The following is an 18,671-nucleotide window of genomic DNA, read 5'->3' as shown; positions in this document are numbered from 1 at the left end:
ACTTGACACTATAATGAAAATATTTAGCCAATAAAAATATCAGACAGAAAAAAGGAAAACTAACAGTAATAAAAATATAAAGAAGACAGATTTGGTGAGCAAGAAACTACCTTTCACCAAAGCAATGGCACAAAAAAAATGTTTTACAAACTTGCCCTTAATAATTTTATCATAATGATTAATAAAACAAGCATATATTACTGCAAATAAAAGTAATACTAGAATGATATGATTCAACTGGATAAAAATGCTACACATAAAATATCAATAATGTTCTCTATTGATAGTGCTGCATAAGCAAACTTACTTCTGGAGCTTTTCATGTTCGCGCTCAAAGTCTCTTTCAACCTAAAAAAGAAATAACAGACAGTCAACTTAAAATGGGAAAAATTGGTTAAGAGTTTGTTTAATTTATTAAGATGTAAATTTAACATTTTAAATTTAACAAATTTAAAAGGATAAGTGATTAAAACCAATGGAATTAAAAATGAAGTGGTCAGCTGAGCAAAGTCTGCACACTAAAACATACAGACAGAATGTTTATCAAGCAAACTAAAACTGAAACCTGAAGCATTTTTCCACTGGAGAACGTAGCGGACGGACACCAGATTCGATTCTGACCCTGGCATTCAGCGGCTTTAAGAAACCTACAGTTCATTGTCACTTCTGTCTGCTCATCAGTGGCCCTTAAGGCGTGATCTCATCATATGGTCATGCATGGTACTTGTGTTACTGTGGTTTGCAACAGAGCTAGACAGAGTGTCCAAACTGCTATTTTTCCAGCTAAATTAAAGTTTAAAACCACTTTTGAAAGCTTATATAACCCGGCTTATTTAACAGTGAGGCAAACGTTTTATCTGCCTTGGTTGCTTTGAATGGAACAAGGACTGAAGACAAACTGGTATGCAGCGTATGCACACACACACACACACACACAGAACACACGTGCATCCCCATGCGCGCGCACACACACACACACACACACACACACACACACACCTACGTGCACACACAAAAAAACACTAGTAGTGCTGCAGACTACAGCCAGGGACTTCTCTGAACCTACAGTGGTTTGGAGAAAAACAGCTGCAACTATTGTTAAAAGGTTTAAGAAATTAAAAAAAAGAAATATTCATACAAATGTGTTCACTAAAAACATTAATGTTGCCAAATTTTCACATATACAGGTCTACCAGTCAGCTACATTTAATCACCAAATAATACAATAGGATGAAGTTTGTCAGGAATTTTCAGAACAGAAGAAAGAAAAAAGTTAATATCATGCATACTGATGGTTTACAAGCTACTTTAACTGTGTTAGAAGGAAAAATAGTTTGAATCATCAACCAGCTAAAAATCAATTGGTCTGGACAGTTTTGATACCAATCCTCACATATGCGAGTTTTTAGATTTTGCTACTTTGCAATACATCATCAATACTTTCTTTGGGATTAGTTGCATTTATGTTTCCTTACCAGCATACGTATTTTGGACTAATGTGTCTGAATATAAAAAAAAGTTTGTCCATTTAGTCACTCATCTCCTTCATTAATAATAAGACTAGTTGTTTTTAGCTTCTGCACTATAGCTGTTGCAGAAGTTTAGAGGATTCTCTAGATGCTATGCATACTGGAACCCAGTATGGTGCACCCTGACTCTATGACTATCCTATAGAAATTGTATAACAATTAATAATGCAGAATGTATGGCATTCAAAATGTGTTACTGCAATTTAGATTAGATTATCAACTCATTTTAAACATATATTGTGGCTGTTTTTTCCCCCACATTCAGGAGCATTAGGCACGCCCGGGGAAAAGACAACTTAATTGGAAATTAGGCATCTAGATTTATATTTTAAAAAAATGATAGTTTCATTTTTTAAAAATATGTCATTAGCAATGGTGACAACCTGAATTGAATCTACCCTCAAACACTATTAAACCTGTGAATTAAGATTTTAAAAAGGACAGTTACCTGTTTAATTATTTTATTTATTTATTTTATAATTTCTCTTTAAATACTACTTAGATGGTCAACCGAAAAATTTCTAGTTGCTATTGTAGATTTCATTTTCATTTCTAGTCACACCAGAATGCCAAAACCAGACAGCATTGTTGAAGAAGGTGGACAAACTGAGTTGACTTACACAGAAATACAAATTGGTCTTAATTAGGCATTTGAATGGCTTGTCCATCGCCACTTTGAAACATGTCAAACAAGTTACACAACCATAATGACTTCCTGTCTTGTGGTTTTGTGGGTTTCTGAATTTAAACACAGGGGCAAAAACAATACAGGAAATGGTTCACACAATGTCACAAGTGGATCATCTGACGGCGCTGCATGTAACCCACTCCATGGTTTTACCTTGGATGGCACAGGAAGCTGGAAACCAAGTCTTACAAGGACTGCTGGGCCACAGACCCATTACAGTGGAAGTGGTTTTGCTACTAAGGGGAACACCCACTCAGTGCAACTTCAAGGTAATCAACTCTGTCCCCCTGACATGGCTCTGACAAATTGCTCTCCAAAAATTCCTCTAGCTCTAAAATGACAATATCTGTGTGATATATTTTTAAATTAGTGAAAATTAAAAAAAACTACCTAAACAAATAAATAACACCACTTCAGCTGTTAAAATGTTTGCTTTAGAGACTTACAGTTTTAGAGACAATCTGTTTTTTCGGCTGTCCAATCTTGAAGGGCATCCTGGAACGACACGAAAAAAAAGCAATGAGAGGTGACAGACACAAGCAAGTGGAAAATGACCACCAAAAAGGTGAGATCATTGAATGCTAAGATTGTCATCAGCGACATGATGTCTGAGCAGAGGTCAGCACTGGTCTGAGGATTCCTTAACGCAGACAGTAGGAGGCTGTTAATCTCTGTTCTTCTCAAACAAGCAGTCAGTGCCATGTACATTAACTTCATGTCATCGCTGATCACATCTGGCTTCCACAGCAAAAGGATATCACTCAACAGAAGTGGTTGTACCCTCTTCTCTGTGTGGTTGCGCTGCATGATGACCCCAGCTGGCAATCAAACACAGATGCTTATTGTGTATTTGGGTATCATGCCTTCTCCTGAATGTCAGGCAAGAACCCACGAGCTGCTATTCAAGAAGATAGTAGCAATTAGCACCAAGAAACGGCACAAAATGTTCTGTTTTTGCGCAAGCTGTATCAAGCATGCAATTTTCACAATAAAGCGAAACATCTTATGTACTGGTACTGAACCACAAAGAGATTCTTGGGACTGTTTTTGATGAAAGAAAAAGAAACGGAACTGTTCTTGGTAAAAAAAAACCCAAAAAGCTATTGTTAATCCACAGTTCAAAAATCTGTCCTTTGCCTTAATGAGATGGTGACAAGCATAGTGTTCTTGAAGTTCACAAAAAAAAACCCCGGAAAAATAAAAACACATTTTACAAAGATCGTTGTCTGCACACTTTCAATCATGTGCCTAATGGTCTAAAATCTACACTAAAAGATGGCCAGTAGCTGGTGACAGGCAGGGAGAGGCAGCAGCTGCGTCAGAAGAAAGGTGTGTAGACTAATGAGGTGGAAAAGTGAGGGTGTGATGTAAGGCCTCGTTGTGCAATCAGAATATGCTTCTGTGTCAGAAAGAGCTTTTTGAAGACAGCTTTTGTCAAATTATAGAGGTCAACTTGGTGAAACAATAGCAAAATTAATACAGCCAAAACAGCATGCTGATGTCACTAATGCTTCAAGTATGAGGACATTATTTTATTTGGAAGCACTGTTTATGTTATGGTCCCGTTGGATTCTATCTGTATTCTTCTTGTTTTTAGTTACGATTTAAACTAATACATAAGTCATTTCACTATAAACATGTTTTTGTTTTTATTTGAAGGAAAGTGGGTTCACTTGCAGTTACTCTAGCTTGCGTGAGCCAATGTGGGAAAAAAAACTCATGAAATTCGTCAGCTACATTTTATATGACTCACCTTTTTCTGATTACCTGAAAGATATACAACAGCGTCATGTTAGCGTAGCCGTCTGTTAGATTTGTAGGGCATTCGTGAACACAACAGCAACATAATTTGGCAGAGATGGGATTGAGTGTAAACGCTGGCTGGGGACCAAGTGGTGTTCTCCCGAAACTAGCGATGACATCAACCTCCCACGTTCACTTCCTATGTTGCAATAAGTTTTCCCAACGTAAGAGATGAAGCTAAACCGCCATTTGGGAATCCCATTGTTTGAGTTCAACTATTGCAATATACAGATTCTAATAATAACCAGTGTACTTCATGAGTTTAGGTACCTACACATGTATGTCACATCTTCATGAATCATGAGAACTTTGTCGACCTTTTAGTTTAAACAATGACTTGTAGATTCAGTCAGTATCTATTGGTATATTTAACTCTTTGTAATAGCTACGAAATATGACAAAAGTGAATTAAAGTAATGCTTTTGTGTTTTATATTTTGAAGATATTTGGAACAATAACCTGTGTATGAGAGATTAACTTTATTCCTAGATCCTATGTCTAATACAGAAATTAATAATTGACAAAGAAACAATAATAATTTTACCTATCAAGAAAGAAATTTTATGTTTTTTTAAAAACTAACTAAAATATTTTCCTGTTGGATGAGTTTTGTATCTAAAAGTACTTATTGCAAAAATCCCAACTCCAAAACTGCATTTGAACGGTTTAGAAGAATTAAATAGGAAAACTGCAAACATCCCTTTAAGCTCTCTATCAATGCACTGTAAAGCAATACATGTCTTGCTTTTAGTGTTTGTCTGATGACAAAGAAAACATGGAATTTTAGTTTTATCTAAAAATGTTGTAGGTTAAGATTGTGAGAGATTCTTAAAAAAAAAAAAAAAGAAATTAACTCAAACTGTTTGTGAGATGTGGAAAAGAAACAGAGTGCAGTGTGCTTTGAAAATGAAAAGAGCAAACAGAAAGAATGTGATAAAAAAAAGGATTGCAGACTCTGCTGACCATTTCTAAAGCTCACTAACACAACAATATTTCAGCCGGGCCTCCCACATTGAGAAACATTTGTGAATCTGGTCTTGTGAACCAAGAACAACTGACACAGAATAAGCCACAACAGAGTTTAACACAGGAAAATTTTGAGTAGGGCTGCCCAATAGCAGAAAATGTTGCGACAGGAATAATCTTGGTAAAAACTGCGATGACGATATCAAGTGCAATATATACCAATTTTCTAAACTGTGCTTCCCACACTCTGACCTTTAGCATTTTGGACAATGTTGTTTGTGTCCAGTGTCTTCAGCTGTGAGAATCTGTCCATTAGAATGAAAAATGTAACTTCCTAACATTTGGAATATATTAGCCAAGAGTATTAATGATACTGATATTGCACTTTTGATATATTCGCAATATGCTGAAGACCTAATTTTAAATTAAACAAATTGTTGGCCAGAGGTGTATTTTGGCTCATAATCAAAGTTATCATCACTATCCTTATCACAGTTTTTCAAAGCAGTGTTACAAAGTATGAAAATTATAACTAACTGAAATTATTGTTATTATTACTGTTGTAACTGTAGTGTTTTTAATTACTTCAGTCAGTCACATATCAACTCTCAGCAATATTCTGAATGTATTGTTTCTAAATTATGATAACATGCTTAGTCATGGCTCAGTGGAAGATTATCAGAGTATGACAACCTTGAGTAAAAAATCTAAGTTTCCCTGTATTTACGTAATTGAAAGAAAAATATGTAACATGATATGGTTACTTTTATTAAAAGCATATTTGCAACAATTTTTTGTATTTGTGTAAAAAAAAATAAAAATCACATCTATTAATTGCGATTAATAGATGTCAAACAACATCTATTAATCGTAATGTCTGACACTGTTTGTTGAAAAATTAAAAGCCCAGAATTTTTATTAGCATTGTGGTAAATGAACAGGGTTTTAACTGTCAACTAATTATAAAAAGGGGTATTCTTTGAACCAAGGCAGCCATTTAGTCTCAACCATCAGTTAGCTTTTTTTATGTAAATATAAACAAGAATAAATGGAAATAAATATTCAACAATCATGAGAACTTAAGAACTCTAATATTCGATGTTACTGGTAATATTTTGTAGAGCTTTTTTCCAGGCACAAAAAAAGGCTATAAATGTTTGATTCATTTTCAACCATTAACAAGTTAACCAACAAGCAATTAAAGAGGTATCTGATATCTGCTGTAATAGGATATACGTCACCACCATCACGTAAGCACGTAGGCAAGAACAAAGACGTAACAGTCTTCTTTATTGGGGACACATTATTGGGAAGACCCAGTGGCTTTTCACTAAAACTGCAAATGTGTACACCATTAGAGAGATACGGCATCATTTGACCTTAAATATTCCATAGAGCACAGAGGGTTGGTTGAAGATGTTGGGAAGTAGAATTGTTTTGATGATGACCCCAAAGTCAAACCTCTTACGTCATAAACCCTAGTGTGCAGGCCATGCTGGAATGCTTCAGTCAGCAGTGACAATAAAGGGCTCCTTTCAGTGACAGAGCTGTCCACTCTTGACCTTCTGGTTGGCAGTACATGATGGCAAAATCCTGGTTGCCAGTCATTACTGTTTGGCCGAACTGAATGACGGCATGACACCAAGAATGTGTACAACACTGTAAAGTTAGTTCTTATGCATATGCGTCACAATTGTATAGAAAAAGGTTTGTTTCTCTTTGTTTCCTCTTGTGCAGCATTCATAAATAATGAAGAGTGAATAACACAAACCAAAGGAAGTGTAACATTCCCAAGCTCAATTTGTTCAATTCATCTTTATTATTAACGATCCATTTCTATTTACATGGATCGAGTTCAGAGACGTATGAAGGCAAAATACTTTCACACTGTGGGCCATACGATCAGGAACTGGCAGAGATAGACCTATACAGAAACTACACTGTTGTATCAAATAGAACTGTATCAATTCTTCAAATGATTTGAGTACCCTGATTATTAAAATTCCTTGAGGCAAATTATCTGCCTTGCAGCTTTGTTAAATATTTGTGTTGCATAACGCTCTCACTTCCGCTTTTGAGTAGTTGGTGAATGCTAAGGGTTAGCAGCACAATGTCCAATTTTCAAGTTCGGTCCAGGGTATCCTATTTCATAGATTGATCCAGGTTTGTATCCAGATTGATCAAATGCCTATTGGTTTTTTGGGAGACCAATAGGCATCCCTAAAATGACTGGCGCGATGCATTGAGTATGACAGCTTTTCTCCTCACGGAGCTGCTTCCTGGTGGCCGGTGTTCAAAGCGAACAGCAGGGAAGAGCGCTGAAGGTGTATTTAAACAAGTGAGCGGATAGACTGAACACGGCGGGCGGCTGCGCTTTAGATGATTAACGTAAGTGTAGCTTTACGGACAAACCGGAAAATTTATTTCATATCATTTCAGTCGCAACAAATGGGTGGCGGAGCTCATCGTGACGGAACGTAGCTGGTAGATGTTTCTGTGTGTGATGAACAAAGGTGTCAAATCCAGTCGCTAACATGAACACAAAAGCTATAAATGTCTGGGCAAGGTGAGAGATCATTTATTAAATTGACTGAAGATGAATACTTAAACCAAAAGCTGGAGTATAGATATTTTTTATACGCCTGCCTTTTTATTATTAAATTGAATAGAATTTCAGATTTTCATATAATTTTTCTTCAGGTTAACTTAGAAAGTGAGCTATTGTTGTTACGAGTTGATTTTCTAAACTACAGAAAAGTTATTGTTAGGGAAGCTCAAACGTAAAAAAGTTGGACTGATGTTGATATCCGATAGTAACACTGCTGTTATGTTAGATTTACTAATGTTTTATATTATCTTTTTATTTTATCCGATTACTTGATTAATCGTAAGAATAATCAATAAATTCCTCGATTACTTAAATATTTGTTTACAACAGCGCTACTATATACATCACTATTCATAGCATCAATGCAGCACACTTCATAGTAACAACCATATCCAGCTATAAAGCACTTTAAACTTTAAATAGCATAAGCACTATTACAGTTTGCTCTCTGGTCATAAAATAACAGTCACAATTTTGGGTGAATTGTTTGTTAAGGGGTTAGACTGTAATGTATCCCTGACATAATACTTTAATATAGGAAGACATTCAGAGTGTGCTGTTCACAGATTGATGAAATTATAAAAAATATTGCTACTATTACAGCTACAACTAATCATGATAACACCGATGTGAAAAAATTATAATGAATTGTTCAATAATAACCTCTACATAAAATGTTCCTACTGTAATACATACTCTAAGAATGAGAAGATTTTCTTAAATCTTTATAGTGCTTGACAACATTTGGGAAAATTGCCCAAATTGATAAGAATATAATAAGAAATGCTGTGTAGTATTTTTTTAAAAATTTCTTTAAGAGCTAAAATTGTATGTAGGGAAATCATGATAAAATAATTACTGTGATTATACAGCAAATAAATTAAATAATTTTGACATGTCACTCACACCAGTGGTGTGGGATTTGGATTGCACCCCTGACCCTCTTAATAAACACCTCCATTTAAAAACTGTATTTGGTGTTAACTTGTGTTGTCTTTGACTAAAATTTAAATTGGTTTGATGTTCTGAAACACTTAAGTATGACATAGATGCAAAAACAATAGTAAATCAGGAAGGGGGGGAAACGCTGTATTTACTCTAATGTGGTATTTAAGTTGGCATAAAGGTGATAACTTAAGTCAAATGCTCTAATTATCTCATCTGTGTGTCATTACTTTCAGCACCTGTTTGTTATTGGCTACTTAATATAATTCAGGTATGCTGAACCTGTAAAACTTACAGAGCAGTGTGTTCCCGAGAACCAGAATATAACAACACCGGTCCTGCTGCCCTGACCACCAGATACAACAAATGTCCGTTCTCTTTGAAACACTACCTGAACTTCTTTGAATTCAGAAAACTAGAAGGTACCAGCAGACACACCTTCAGCTATTAGTATGTTGGAGATTGTTTATATATTTATATGATTCGCGGTCGAGAACAAAGTTGCCAGTATGGAACTGTTAGCTAAGAAACACTGTAATGATAGCTAGGTGTACACTTTATTAAAGAATCACTCAAAGTTGACGATACTAAATATTGCTAGAAACTACCCTATCATAAACGAGTGTTTTATGTGCTTTAGACTAACTTAGGTCAAATTAACAAGAACAAACCCCACCAGGAAAGGTTATATTTGTGAGTCACGGAGTTTAAATGCTAAAGCTAACTCCGTTGCTAGTGTAGTTTGGTTAGCAGGTCCAGGAAATAGCCGGAGCCCCAGGCGATTATTCGCTCCTCGGTAATTGCGAAAAAATAACTTGACTTACAGTTTATTCATAAGCAACACGTCTAAAATGTAGCAGGGATACATACCAGTTCATTTTGAGTGACTTTTATTCCGTTGGGCCTGGTTAATAGTGTTATCTCCTCAGAAACATCGCTCTCCCGTCACTTCACTGGCGAGCGTTCAACAGGAAGTTACTTCAGCCGACACGCTTCAGTTTCCTCTAAGGTTGTTTTTGAACACAGCTGAGCAAATGTCATAGATGTGGCGCATTGAATATACTAACTCATAAAATAATTGTTTTGTTGTCAAACGGTTTGTTTATGACGTTCTTTTAATTGTGTGTGTGTGTGTGTGTGCGTGTGTGTGTGTGTGTGTGTGTGTGTGTGTGTGTGTGTGTGTGTTTGCAGGAAACCAGGAAAGCACAAGGCAAGTTATATATTTCTTTATTCAAGTACTTACATAGAAATAACAAAACATTTGCATTACAACAAACTGAAGTGCCAGGTAAACAGGGGAGCACATCTCCCTATCACAAAGATATAGTAAAATTAATTTAAATATTCAGCTCCTCGTAAAATGACCTTATTATAAGGTAATAAAACATTAAATAGGCAAAAGACATCCACAACACTTTGAACAAGACCCCTTTTCTTTAACAAAAAAGCTAACGGAACAGTTATCCCAATGTGTTTCCAGTAATCCATCTTGCATTGTTGCTAGGTTTGTTCCTTTTTACCCATGTGACTTTTTTCATGCATAATTTAAAAAAAGGGAGTGCCACCACCAGAAAGTGTGGGTGGCACTTTCCGTGCACATGCAAACCTAAGGATATTTTGGTAATGAAAGGAAACACAGCACAACAGAAAACAGTGAGCATCAACTCTGTTTTAACACCAGCTTCACTGCTGAATCCCTGACGCCACCCTGTAGTCCATAAGATGACATGAGTTGCTATAATATTATCTACATGTTATTGAAATCATGTTAGTTTTTGTTGGTTTTTTTCAGTTTTTGCTGTAAGTGAGGCAAAGCTCAGTGCCTGGCACAAGGCCAATTTCACAAAATCTGTATCAAACATTAATGCACAAATATTAGCACAAAGTTGCTTTCAGCTACAAGCAGACAGGGGTTACGTTTATTTGTTGCTCCTTTGGAGTTGTTGTCATTTATTGTTTTTGATCAGCCAACCCTGCAACCCAGTTCAGCGCAATGATGGCTGATGATGTTGGCACAAACTGCAAACCTTTCAGCCACCTACTTTTGGCCAGCAGGGTATTAAGCACATAAGATAATGAATTATTAGTGGAAAGAAATTACATTCAAATTAGTTTGTTTTGAGTTTAACAGTTATTTCATGAATACTCATAGCCTCCTCATATTACAATAATTGGTATACAGAAGACAATTGTGCAGCCTGTGTTATAATAGCCAACCTATTGAGAAAGCAAGTAGTGGAGGGATAATATAAATTTTACAAAATTTACAAAAACACATACAAAAGTGTAACAGACACAGTGGGGTTGATTAAATATTGTTTCTGGACTTGTAATTACATGGCTTCATTTGGATGTTGATATATTTTTGCTGTTATCCCTACCTACCTTTTCATCATTTTTCAACACAAAGCAACAGAAACATAATGTTCTCTTACATAATAGAAAGATTTTTAGTAAAATAAGGTCTAAATGATCTTCAGTCTGTACTCATAACATCGAATAACTAGCATTAATGAAAGGCTTCTGTTTTCTTATTGTCTTTTATGTTGTGTCCATTCTTTGTCTTCTGATCCCTATGTGGTTATTGCTTGTTGCCAGATACAACATGGTCCATAACAATTTTATTATGAAAAAATACTTGTCAAACTATTTGGTGCTGTAGACTTGTGTTAGTTTGTCAGGTTTTATTTTTCAATTGCTGAAGGAGAAACTTTATTTTGTCAATGTCCAACCAATGCAATGGAACTATAGGTTTCCATGCTACACACCTATTGATTTACAGCTGTGGGCAGTCCGAACTTTTAAACTTTTCACACCAGTGCAAGGAGGACTGTTCATTTAACCATGTAGATGAATTTAGAAAAAAAAAACCCTCTGAGGCCAAATTAATTGGAAAATAAATGGATACTTGCCAGGAAGCAGAGCAGTGAAAACTGTTTCAGGAAAAAGAAAGGATGGCCTTCAGAGCTCTTTACGGCATGCACTGGGTTCTCTGTGGCACTGTTTGTCTGCACCTTTCCTTTGACCTTTGCATTAGTCAGTTCCTAAACTCCTTTAGCCCAGTCATTGTGTGTGCTGATGGGTACAGTGTTTGTTTTTTAAGCAGTTTTCTTCTGTGAAAAAGTACAACAAATGAGATTATAAAATATGTAAAAAAAAAAAAAAAAAAAAAAACAGTTGAATAAAAAAAATTAGAAGACTTGTTTTCTTTGAAATTTGAAAATATAGTTTAAGATTCAGGCTTTAAAAAAAAAGTCAGGAAGCATGCTTCCTGTTTGACAAAGTTAGTCCTACCAGTTTTTCTTTTATCGTGATTCCTTTGCTGCTTGTCAAATGTGTGTATCACAGAATCTTCTGCCTTTCTTATTTATAGTTTTAACAATTTTTAAAAGTGATTTCCACCAATTATTAGTGTAAAACAATCTTTGAAGTGCATAAATATGCCCTTTGATGTCTGTCACTAAGCCTGTAAAACAATTTTAAGTGTTTAAACTCCGTGAAAGTAAGGCAAACTGTCTTTCCTGTAAAACTAACCTATTTTCTCAAATCAAATCTGCTTTTGTTGCAATAATTAATGGAATGAAACACTTGGATCCTAGTGAAGTCCCTGATAGCTCACACAAAAATATTTTGCTAAAAGACAAAAGAAGTACCTTTTTCTTTCAGTTTAAAAATGAGTAAAGTAAGTGAGGAGTCATTAGTGAGAATTATTTGCATGATCCGTAATGTATTTTGTTTATGAATAGGTTCAGTCATTTAGGAAAATGTCTCACAAATAACCAGTGTTTTTATACTGCTGAGAGGCTGTGGTAATTAAAATAACCAATATTTCTTTAATGGAGATACACAAAATAAAAAAAGCAGTTTATTCAAAGAACACATTAGTGCTGTTTTTAACTGGTCTCCCTTGTTAAGCATACAGATGGTGCCATCCTTTTGTTTTTTGTCTTTCTGAGTTTTTTTTTTTTCCAGTGGAAGATAGGACAACATATCTGGCACTATATTGCAGGGATCTACAACATTTTGACAATAAAATATTATATTTTACTGAAAGTCTTAGGACACTTTCTGCACAAGCATTCAGTCAATTGAGAGTTCTTGTTAATGCAGACGTTTGTATTTACATAGTGTGCATGAAGGAATGCACTTTTATGCACAATTTAATACTGAACTGCGGTGCATTTGACATTTTAGTACAAAAGTGAAACTTCTACTTTAGCTACCTGCATACATATTTGTATACTGTACAAAAAGAAGGATACGTACATTTGCAGTCCAGTCTCTGAATTAAAAATATGTAAACATCGATCTTTTTTTTTATTTGTCTCTTACCGTTTTCTGCTCGTCTTTTGGTAGTTTAAGCGTTACAAAATGAGAAGACATGCCACGGCCCATATTCATCTTCTCTATAACGTCTCATTGGCAACCCACTGTTTTTTAATTAAATAGTTCAGTCTGTCTACAACGGTACTCTTAGTTGATTTAATTTGCGTGTGAGTGGCATATGTCTGTGTACTCAATTGCATATTGCAGAAGTCATGAAAAATAAACAGTATCATTGAGCATTTATAAAAAATAAAAAGAGCAACAGAAAGTACATTTGGTAACACAATGTCAAACCACGTTTTAAAAAGGAGAAAAACAACACACAGGGTGTCTCACAGTGACTAAAAATAAATAAGTATTGGCAAAGGCATCAGTTGCTGCAGACATGTTTCTGCATGTAACAGGACAAGACATTGGGTTTTGCTTCATGTGACCTATTCTGGAATAACCTGGATTCAAACAAATTGTGCAGATTCATCTAAATCTGGTGTGTGGAATCTGATCTTTCTATTGTCTCCACAGCTGTGCTAAGCTGATGCCACTCCTGGGTTTGGCAAATATCAGGAACAAATATAAGGAACAACATTGGCTGCATCACTGCAAAACATTTGGCACAATCTTTAAAAAATAATAATTATAAAACAACAAAACAAAAGAAACATTCAAATATAAAAAAACACACTACACTTGAACAAAAATAACAACAAAAAAAATACAGTCACGGGCCACCATTAAGAGAATCATGACGATACACAAATATAACCAATTGCACTTTTAAACAGCCTAATGATATTAATGCATACATCCCAGACAATACACCTTCTCACTGAGCTCCTTTCTTCAGCCTCTCTCATGCATTCTGACTTTCTTTCAATAAAAACAGTTTCTGTAAAAATGACACATCCACCTCAGAACCTAGTGATACACAAAGACCTCTGTGGCAGAATGTGCTGAAGTGCCCATATCTGTGTTTACACTATGTTACAGTAGCTGAGGCTCTGAATTGCTTTTAAAAGACAAGAGGAAAGCAGCCCTTCCCCTCTAACTTAAACTAAAGACGTCCATCTCAAAATAGAAGGAACTGAAAAGAGCCAGAGTGTAAACAAAGAAGAAGAGAATCACCTATTTATTTCATAGTGAATGTGATCTGTACTTCCCAAGTCTCTGTATAATCTCTGGCTAGGGTCTAGTCCAGGTGCATGTAGTGATGGTCATGATGCTCCCACCGCTGGCCCCCCACAGGAGCCTGGCGGCGTGCTGTGGCTCCCGGCCGCCCCGCTGTTCTTGTCCGCCTGCTTCTTGTCCTTCTGTTTCAGGTGAACCTTTGCATGTCTCTTTCGCTCGTCACTCCTGGCAAATTTTCGTCCACAAAACTCGCAAGAGAAGGGTTTCTCACCCGTGTGCGTGCGGATGTGTGTGGTGAGGTGGTCGCTCCGGCTGAAGGACCTCATGCATATTCTGCACTGGAAGGGCTTGTGACCCGTGTGGATGCGGAGGTGACGCGTGAGCTCGTCTGAGCGCGAGAAGCGTCTGTCACAGTTCTCCGCAGGACAGGCGTGTGGCCGTTCATGAACAGGAGTTTTGCTGGGACGGTTGGGGTACTTCCTAGGACGGATGGGTTTGAGTGTAAGAGTCTGAGGCGGCGGATGGTGCTGAGGTGGGTGCTGCTGACCGCCAATGAAACCCGGGTGGATTTGTTGCTTGTCTTTGAATGCTCTGATGGTCTCCAGCGGTGTGATTGGCGGAGGGTTGACTCTGATAGGGTCCATGGTCTGGAAGGGTTTGTGCTCCATGACACCAACCTCTCCCTGATGATGAAAAAGGTTGTAGTCAGGGATCATGGAAAAAAGGCTGCCATCCATGGGGGCTTTGGACGTTGAGTGATATTCATTTCCAGGGTAGGCGAGAGCCGTGCTGGTGGCGGGGCTGTGGTGGAAGGAGACCTGATCCTGGTACAGGTCACTGCACGTGGAATAGGCAGGCAGCGGAGGACCATATACCTGCTCCATGTCTGACGATTGTCCACCCATGTTTGCTGCAGAGGACGAGGTCTGCGTCGTTACCGTGCCGGGTGATGGAGAGACACCCAAAATGCCCGCACTGACGAGGCTTATGATATTGTTGTCGGGGCACCAGCCAGAGCCACCGATGCCACCTGAAGGAGGAGTGTCAAAGGCGAACTTCCCCAGATACGTGACAGTCTGCCCACTGCGGTTGGACTGGAAGCTGGATCCATACTGTATGTCTGAGCTTGTCTTCTCGCTTCCCATGCCTAGATCCATGATATTATCTAGATGAAAGTGGATTAAAAAACACAACACAGAAAATGAGCAAAATATCCTCCTGGTTTCTAAAAACATGAATTTAAAATGCAATCATCTAAGAAGAAAGCTGAGAGAAAAAAAGTTTAGATAATTAACATTATTTTGCCAAATGAACTTTTTCTAGCAGTTCCTGGTTTGTCCCAAAATAAAGCCTTGTTGCATATTTTTCAAAAAGTGACAAAAGAGAAAAGAATAATCACAAAAAAATCCCATACAGTTCACGAAGAAACGTGAGCCCTGTCAGACCTGGAAGTTAAGTGACTTGAGTGCTGCCTCTGAGAGAGTGGTGTCTCTCTCTCTTGCAGATCCCACAAGCTCTCATAAATCAAGACCTAAACACCCCCTGTGATCCAGTCATTGTGTCCCTTAGGAGGACAGCCAAAGAGGAATGGCAACATTTGATGTCTTAACAGCAGGGAGGATTATGAGGGCAGACGCCAAATCCACAATGCTCAGGAATTCGAGACACATTTGCAAAAAAAAAAAAAAAAGGAACATCTGTAAGGAGATTTCAGTGTTTCCTCTATATATTTTTCTTCTATTATTGTTATAACATTGCATTTACACACACACACACGCTCGTGCTCATTTTCTTTCTTTTTTCTTTATCAAAGATGCTATGAAAAACAATTGCACACCTATCAATAGCGGTGAATTTGTGGCACAGTTGTGCTCAAAAAGGTAAATGTATTGCAGTTTAACCATAATTCTTTCACAATAAGAATTTAAAATGAATACTTATTACCATCTACAGGAATTCATATGGACATGTTTGCTCTCAACAATTACAAGCCACTGAAATTTGGCTAGTAAAATCATGCAGCAATAAGGCAATACAAAAATGTTTTCAGAAAATATTATTTGACCTGTGAAAACACAGGGATCATTTTATTATTTTTGGATTTTAAATTTAAAAAGTAAATCTTCAGAGATTTTTTTTATCATTAAATTTATAGTTTTTTTTTTTTTTTTTCATTTTTTAAAATTTTAACCAGTGCTGAAAATGAAATAAAATTTTAGGCACAAAATAAGGTCAGTACTCTTTTCTTTGTAATGACACACCAGTTTTTCCTCTTAAATCACAGTTAGTGTTTAATCTCTATTTACACTAAATAAATACTCACAAGTAGCCATTTTAACACTGTATGATGTAAACTTTAACAAGAATTAACAACAATTTAACAGGAACACTCTGATTGCTGTCCTATCCTTTGCTGAATTACAGCCAATAATAAAGCAGATAATAATTATATTTTATGGCATGAATAAATAAAAATGCAGAGGGCTTATGCATGACCTGATTCACTTGAATTCAAATGATATTAAGCCTAAAATTAGTATGTTTCTTTTAACACCTGGCGCATGCTTAATTCAAACACACCTCTGTGATAAATCAAGGAGGGTTATGTCTTGGTAAATAAAACTACGTGTGTTTTCATCATTTTATGGCGGTGAGAACTTCTGATTAATAAACCCGCGAGTGAAAGTCGCTAAAGTGAAAGATTAACGTGTAGAAAATGAGAGATTTTGTATTTTCCTCAGCATTAATCTCTCATTTTAAAGATTAAGCTTTAACTCTTAGATTTATTGTAATATCATTAGCCTGTACGGTGTATCATCACACGCGTCATAAAGAATAGAAAGAATTAAAACAAACAGACGTATAAAAAAAAAACGTCTTTTAAAAAATATTGAACTAAGCGAATGCAATTAATAATGCCCGCTGTTATAATTTCTTAAATATAAGGTGGCGCATGGGCCATGCGCTTTGAGCGTGTTTCACATAGGAGAATGCTCCCACACACGCCTACTGAAACAGTGTTAATAGAGTTGTGAATGAAAGTCATTGTTTTAAGTAGCTGACCCCCCCTTTGCTAGTAGATATCAAATCTGAGACACTATGAACTAACCACAGTGGCACACATACCGATTTCATTCAGAGGAATCAATCTATTTTCTGTAATCTTCGTCAAAAACCTTTCCATGAAAAAAAAAAAAACATTTCTCAGATTTTGAGAAATTAAATCACAACGCGACAGTTTTTCCAGATTTATTATTATTATTACTATTGTTATTTAGAATTATTAATCACCGCGTGTTTAGTTGCGAAATGAGTTGTGGTCATTTGCGTTTTCACGCTGTGATTCATATTCTGACGCTTCGGCAACGGAATACTGACTCAAAACATTCAAACAACAACAATAAATAAATAAAATCAGAAACAGTCACTACCTATATCTACGTTTCAATTGGTATACTAAGTGATTTACACACCTGACCTCTCTAAAGTGTGGGCTAGTAAAGGAATCTCTGCCTTTGTGCGCAACAGAGTGGGAGCGCAAACAGGTGCTCCAAGCCCGAAGACAACTGTTGCCGTCCCCGCTCATCGCACTTTGAGCTTCATTTTTAACAGAGCTAGTAAATTAAGAGGGGGAAAAAAACTTACCTGTGTTCATCTGTGAATAGTGGTTTATAGACTCCGTGCTGGTGAAAATATTCATAGAGGTGGGGATGTCCTCCTCCGGGTAGAGACTGTCGGGGATCGTGTTTATTAAACTGCTCATGGTAAGAGGGATCTTGTCCGCTAGTTTCCCTGTCATAGCAGTTATGTTCAGTCCGACATTTACAGAGGACAGCGCGCAGGTATCCAGGTAGACACGCGGAGAAACGCACAGGTGCTGCTCGGGCGAGGTGAAGCAGGAGGCAGGCGCAGGATGGATCCCGGAGCTGTAGCTATCCAAAGTATCCCGCGGAGGACGCGCGGCGCCGGTTGTCTCCTCTCTGAGCGCTCGCAGCCTCTTGTTATTAATCTGATCACTGTGGAAGCTGACAGGCTGCTTGTGAGGGAATTTGAAGTCTGTGAATCAATGAAGGAGGAGGAGGAGATGATGGTGGTGTTGCTTGAACAAGAGGAGCCGCTCTGCGTGCTCTATTGGAGCTGGACAGGGGACTCCAGTCTACCCGTGTTAAATAGGGGGATGGAACATTTGTGTGACGTAGATGACCATATATGGACATGGGCGCCCATCAGCAGGCTCTCCGCGCGTCAGTCAGTGGAAACTATAGTGGAGGCAAAAGACTCCGAGAGAGATATCTAAGTTTACAAAAATCGAGATAGCGCACCCAGCTGCGTCCTTCTTCTATTCCTCCCCTGGCCTTGTAAAAATAATGGCAGCACATAATCTTGATTATTTTCAGTTCTTGTGGTACCTTCTGTAGAGTGTTGTGACTATAAAGCCTGTCGCTCACACAATGAACTTTATCCATCATTTACGACTGTCTTCCCACAATATATTATATCGTGATATTAAAACATGCTCTGTTGACTTTACAATCACGCCTCATCTTGTCCCGAAAAGTTCAGACAGAACTTTGGATAATGGTGTTCCCATTTTCCCAACCTCATTCTTTCCTTCTCTCTCTCTCTCCCCCTCTCCCTGTGAACTTGCACACACTTTATGCGGCACTATGTTGCAGAAAGC

At 37.2% G+C, this 18,671-nt stretch overlaps 2 protein-coding genes across 2 annotated transcripts in view; both read right to left on the bottom strand.

Annotated features, from left to right (window-relative positions):
* The window catches only part of bin3 (bridging integrator 3), a 34,527-nt gene extending 25,006 nt beyond the window's left edge, over positions 1–9,521 (bottom strand). The window contains exons 1-3 of the mRNA XM_005808491.2: positions 9,410–9,521; positions 2,664–2,712; positions 308–348 (exon numbers count right to left, since the gene is read on the bottom strand). Of these exons, the coding sequence (XP_005808548.1) occupies positions 308–348; positions 2,664–2,712; positions 9,410–9,417 (98 nt within the window). The 5' untranslated portion in view covers positions 9,418–9,521. The remainder of the gene's footprint in view (positions 1–307; positions 349–2,663; positions 2,713–9,409) is intronic.
* Positions 9,522–13,092: 3,571 nt separating this feature from the next.
* Positions 13,093–18,125, bottom strand: egr3 (early growth response 3). The gene is made up of 2 exons (XM_005808492.2): positions 17,636–18,125; positions 13,093–15,155 (listed from the first exon to the last, which is right to left on the bottom strand). Exons 1-2 carry the CDS (start codon positions 17,787–17,789, stop codon positions 14,077–14,079), a joined length of 1,233 nt encoding a protein of 410 aa, XP_005808549.1. The 5' UTR covers positions 17,790–18,125; the 3' UTR covers positions 13,093–14,076.
* Between the last annotated feature and the right edge of the window lie 546 nt (positions 18,126–18,671).

The sequence above is a fragment of the Xiphophorus maculatus genome, chromosome 12 (assembly GCF_002775205.1).
Source record: "Xiphophorus maculatus strain JP 163 A chromosome 12, X_maculatus-5.0-male, whole genome shotgun sequence".
Taxonomy (NCBI): Eukaryota; Metazoa; Chordata; class Actinopteri; order Cyprinodontiformes; family Poeciliidae; genus Xiphophorus; species Xiphophorus maculatus.
This window is presented reverse-complemented; position numbering and strand designations above follow the sequence as displayed.

What these genes read in the sequence shown, in the direction of transcription:
- egr3 (XM_005808492.2), bottom strand. Translation starts at nt 17,789, where the DNA reads ATGACAGGGAAACTAGCGGACAAGATCCCTCTTACCATGAGCAGTTTA. An exon ending in CTATTCACAGATGAACACAG is followed by an intron (nt 15,156 to 17,635) that starts GTAAGTTTTTTT and finishes ACTTTCATCTAG; the next exon opens with ATAATATCATGGATCTAGGC.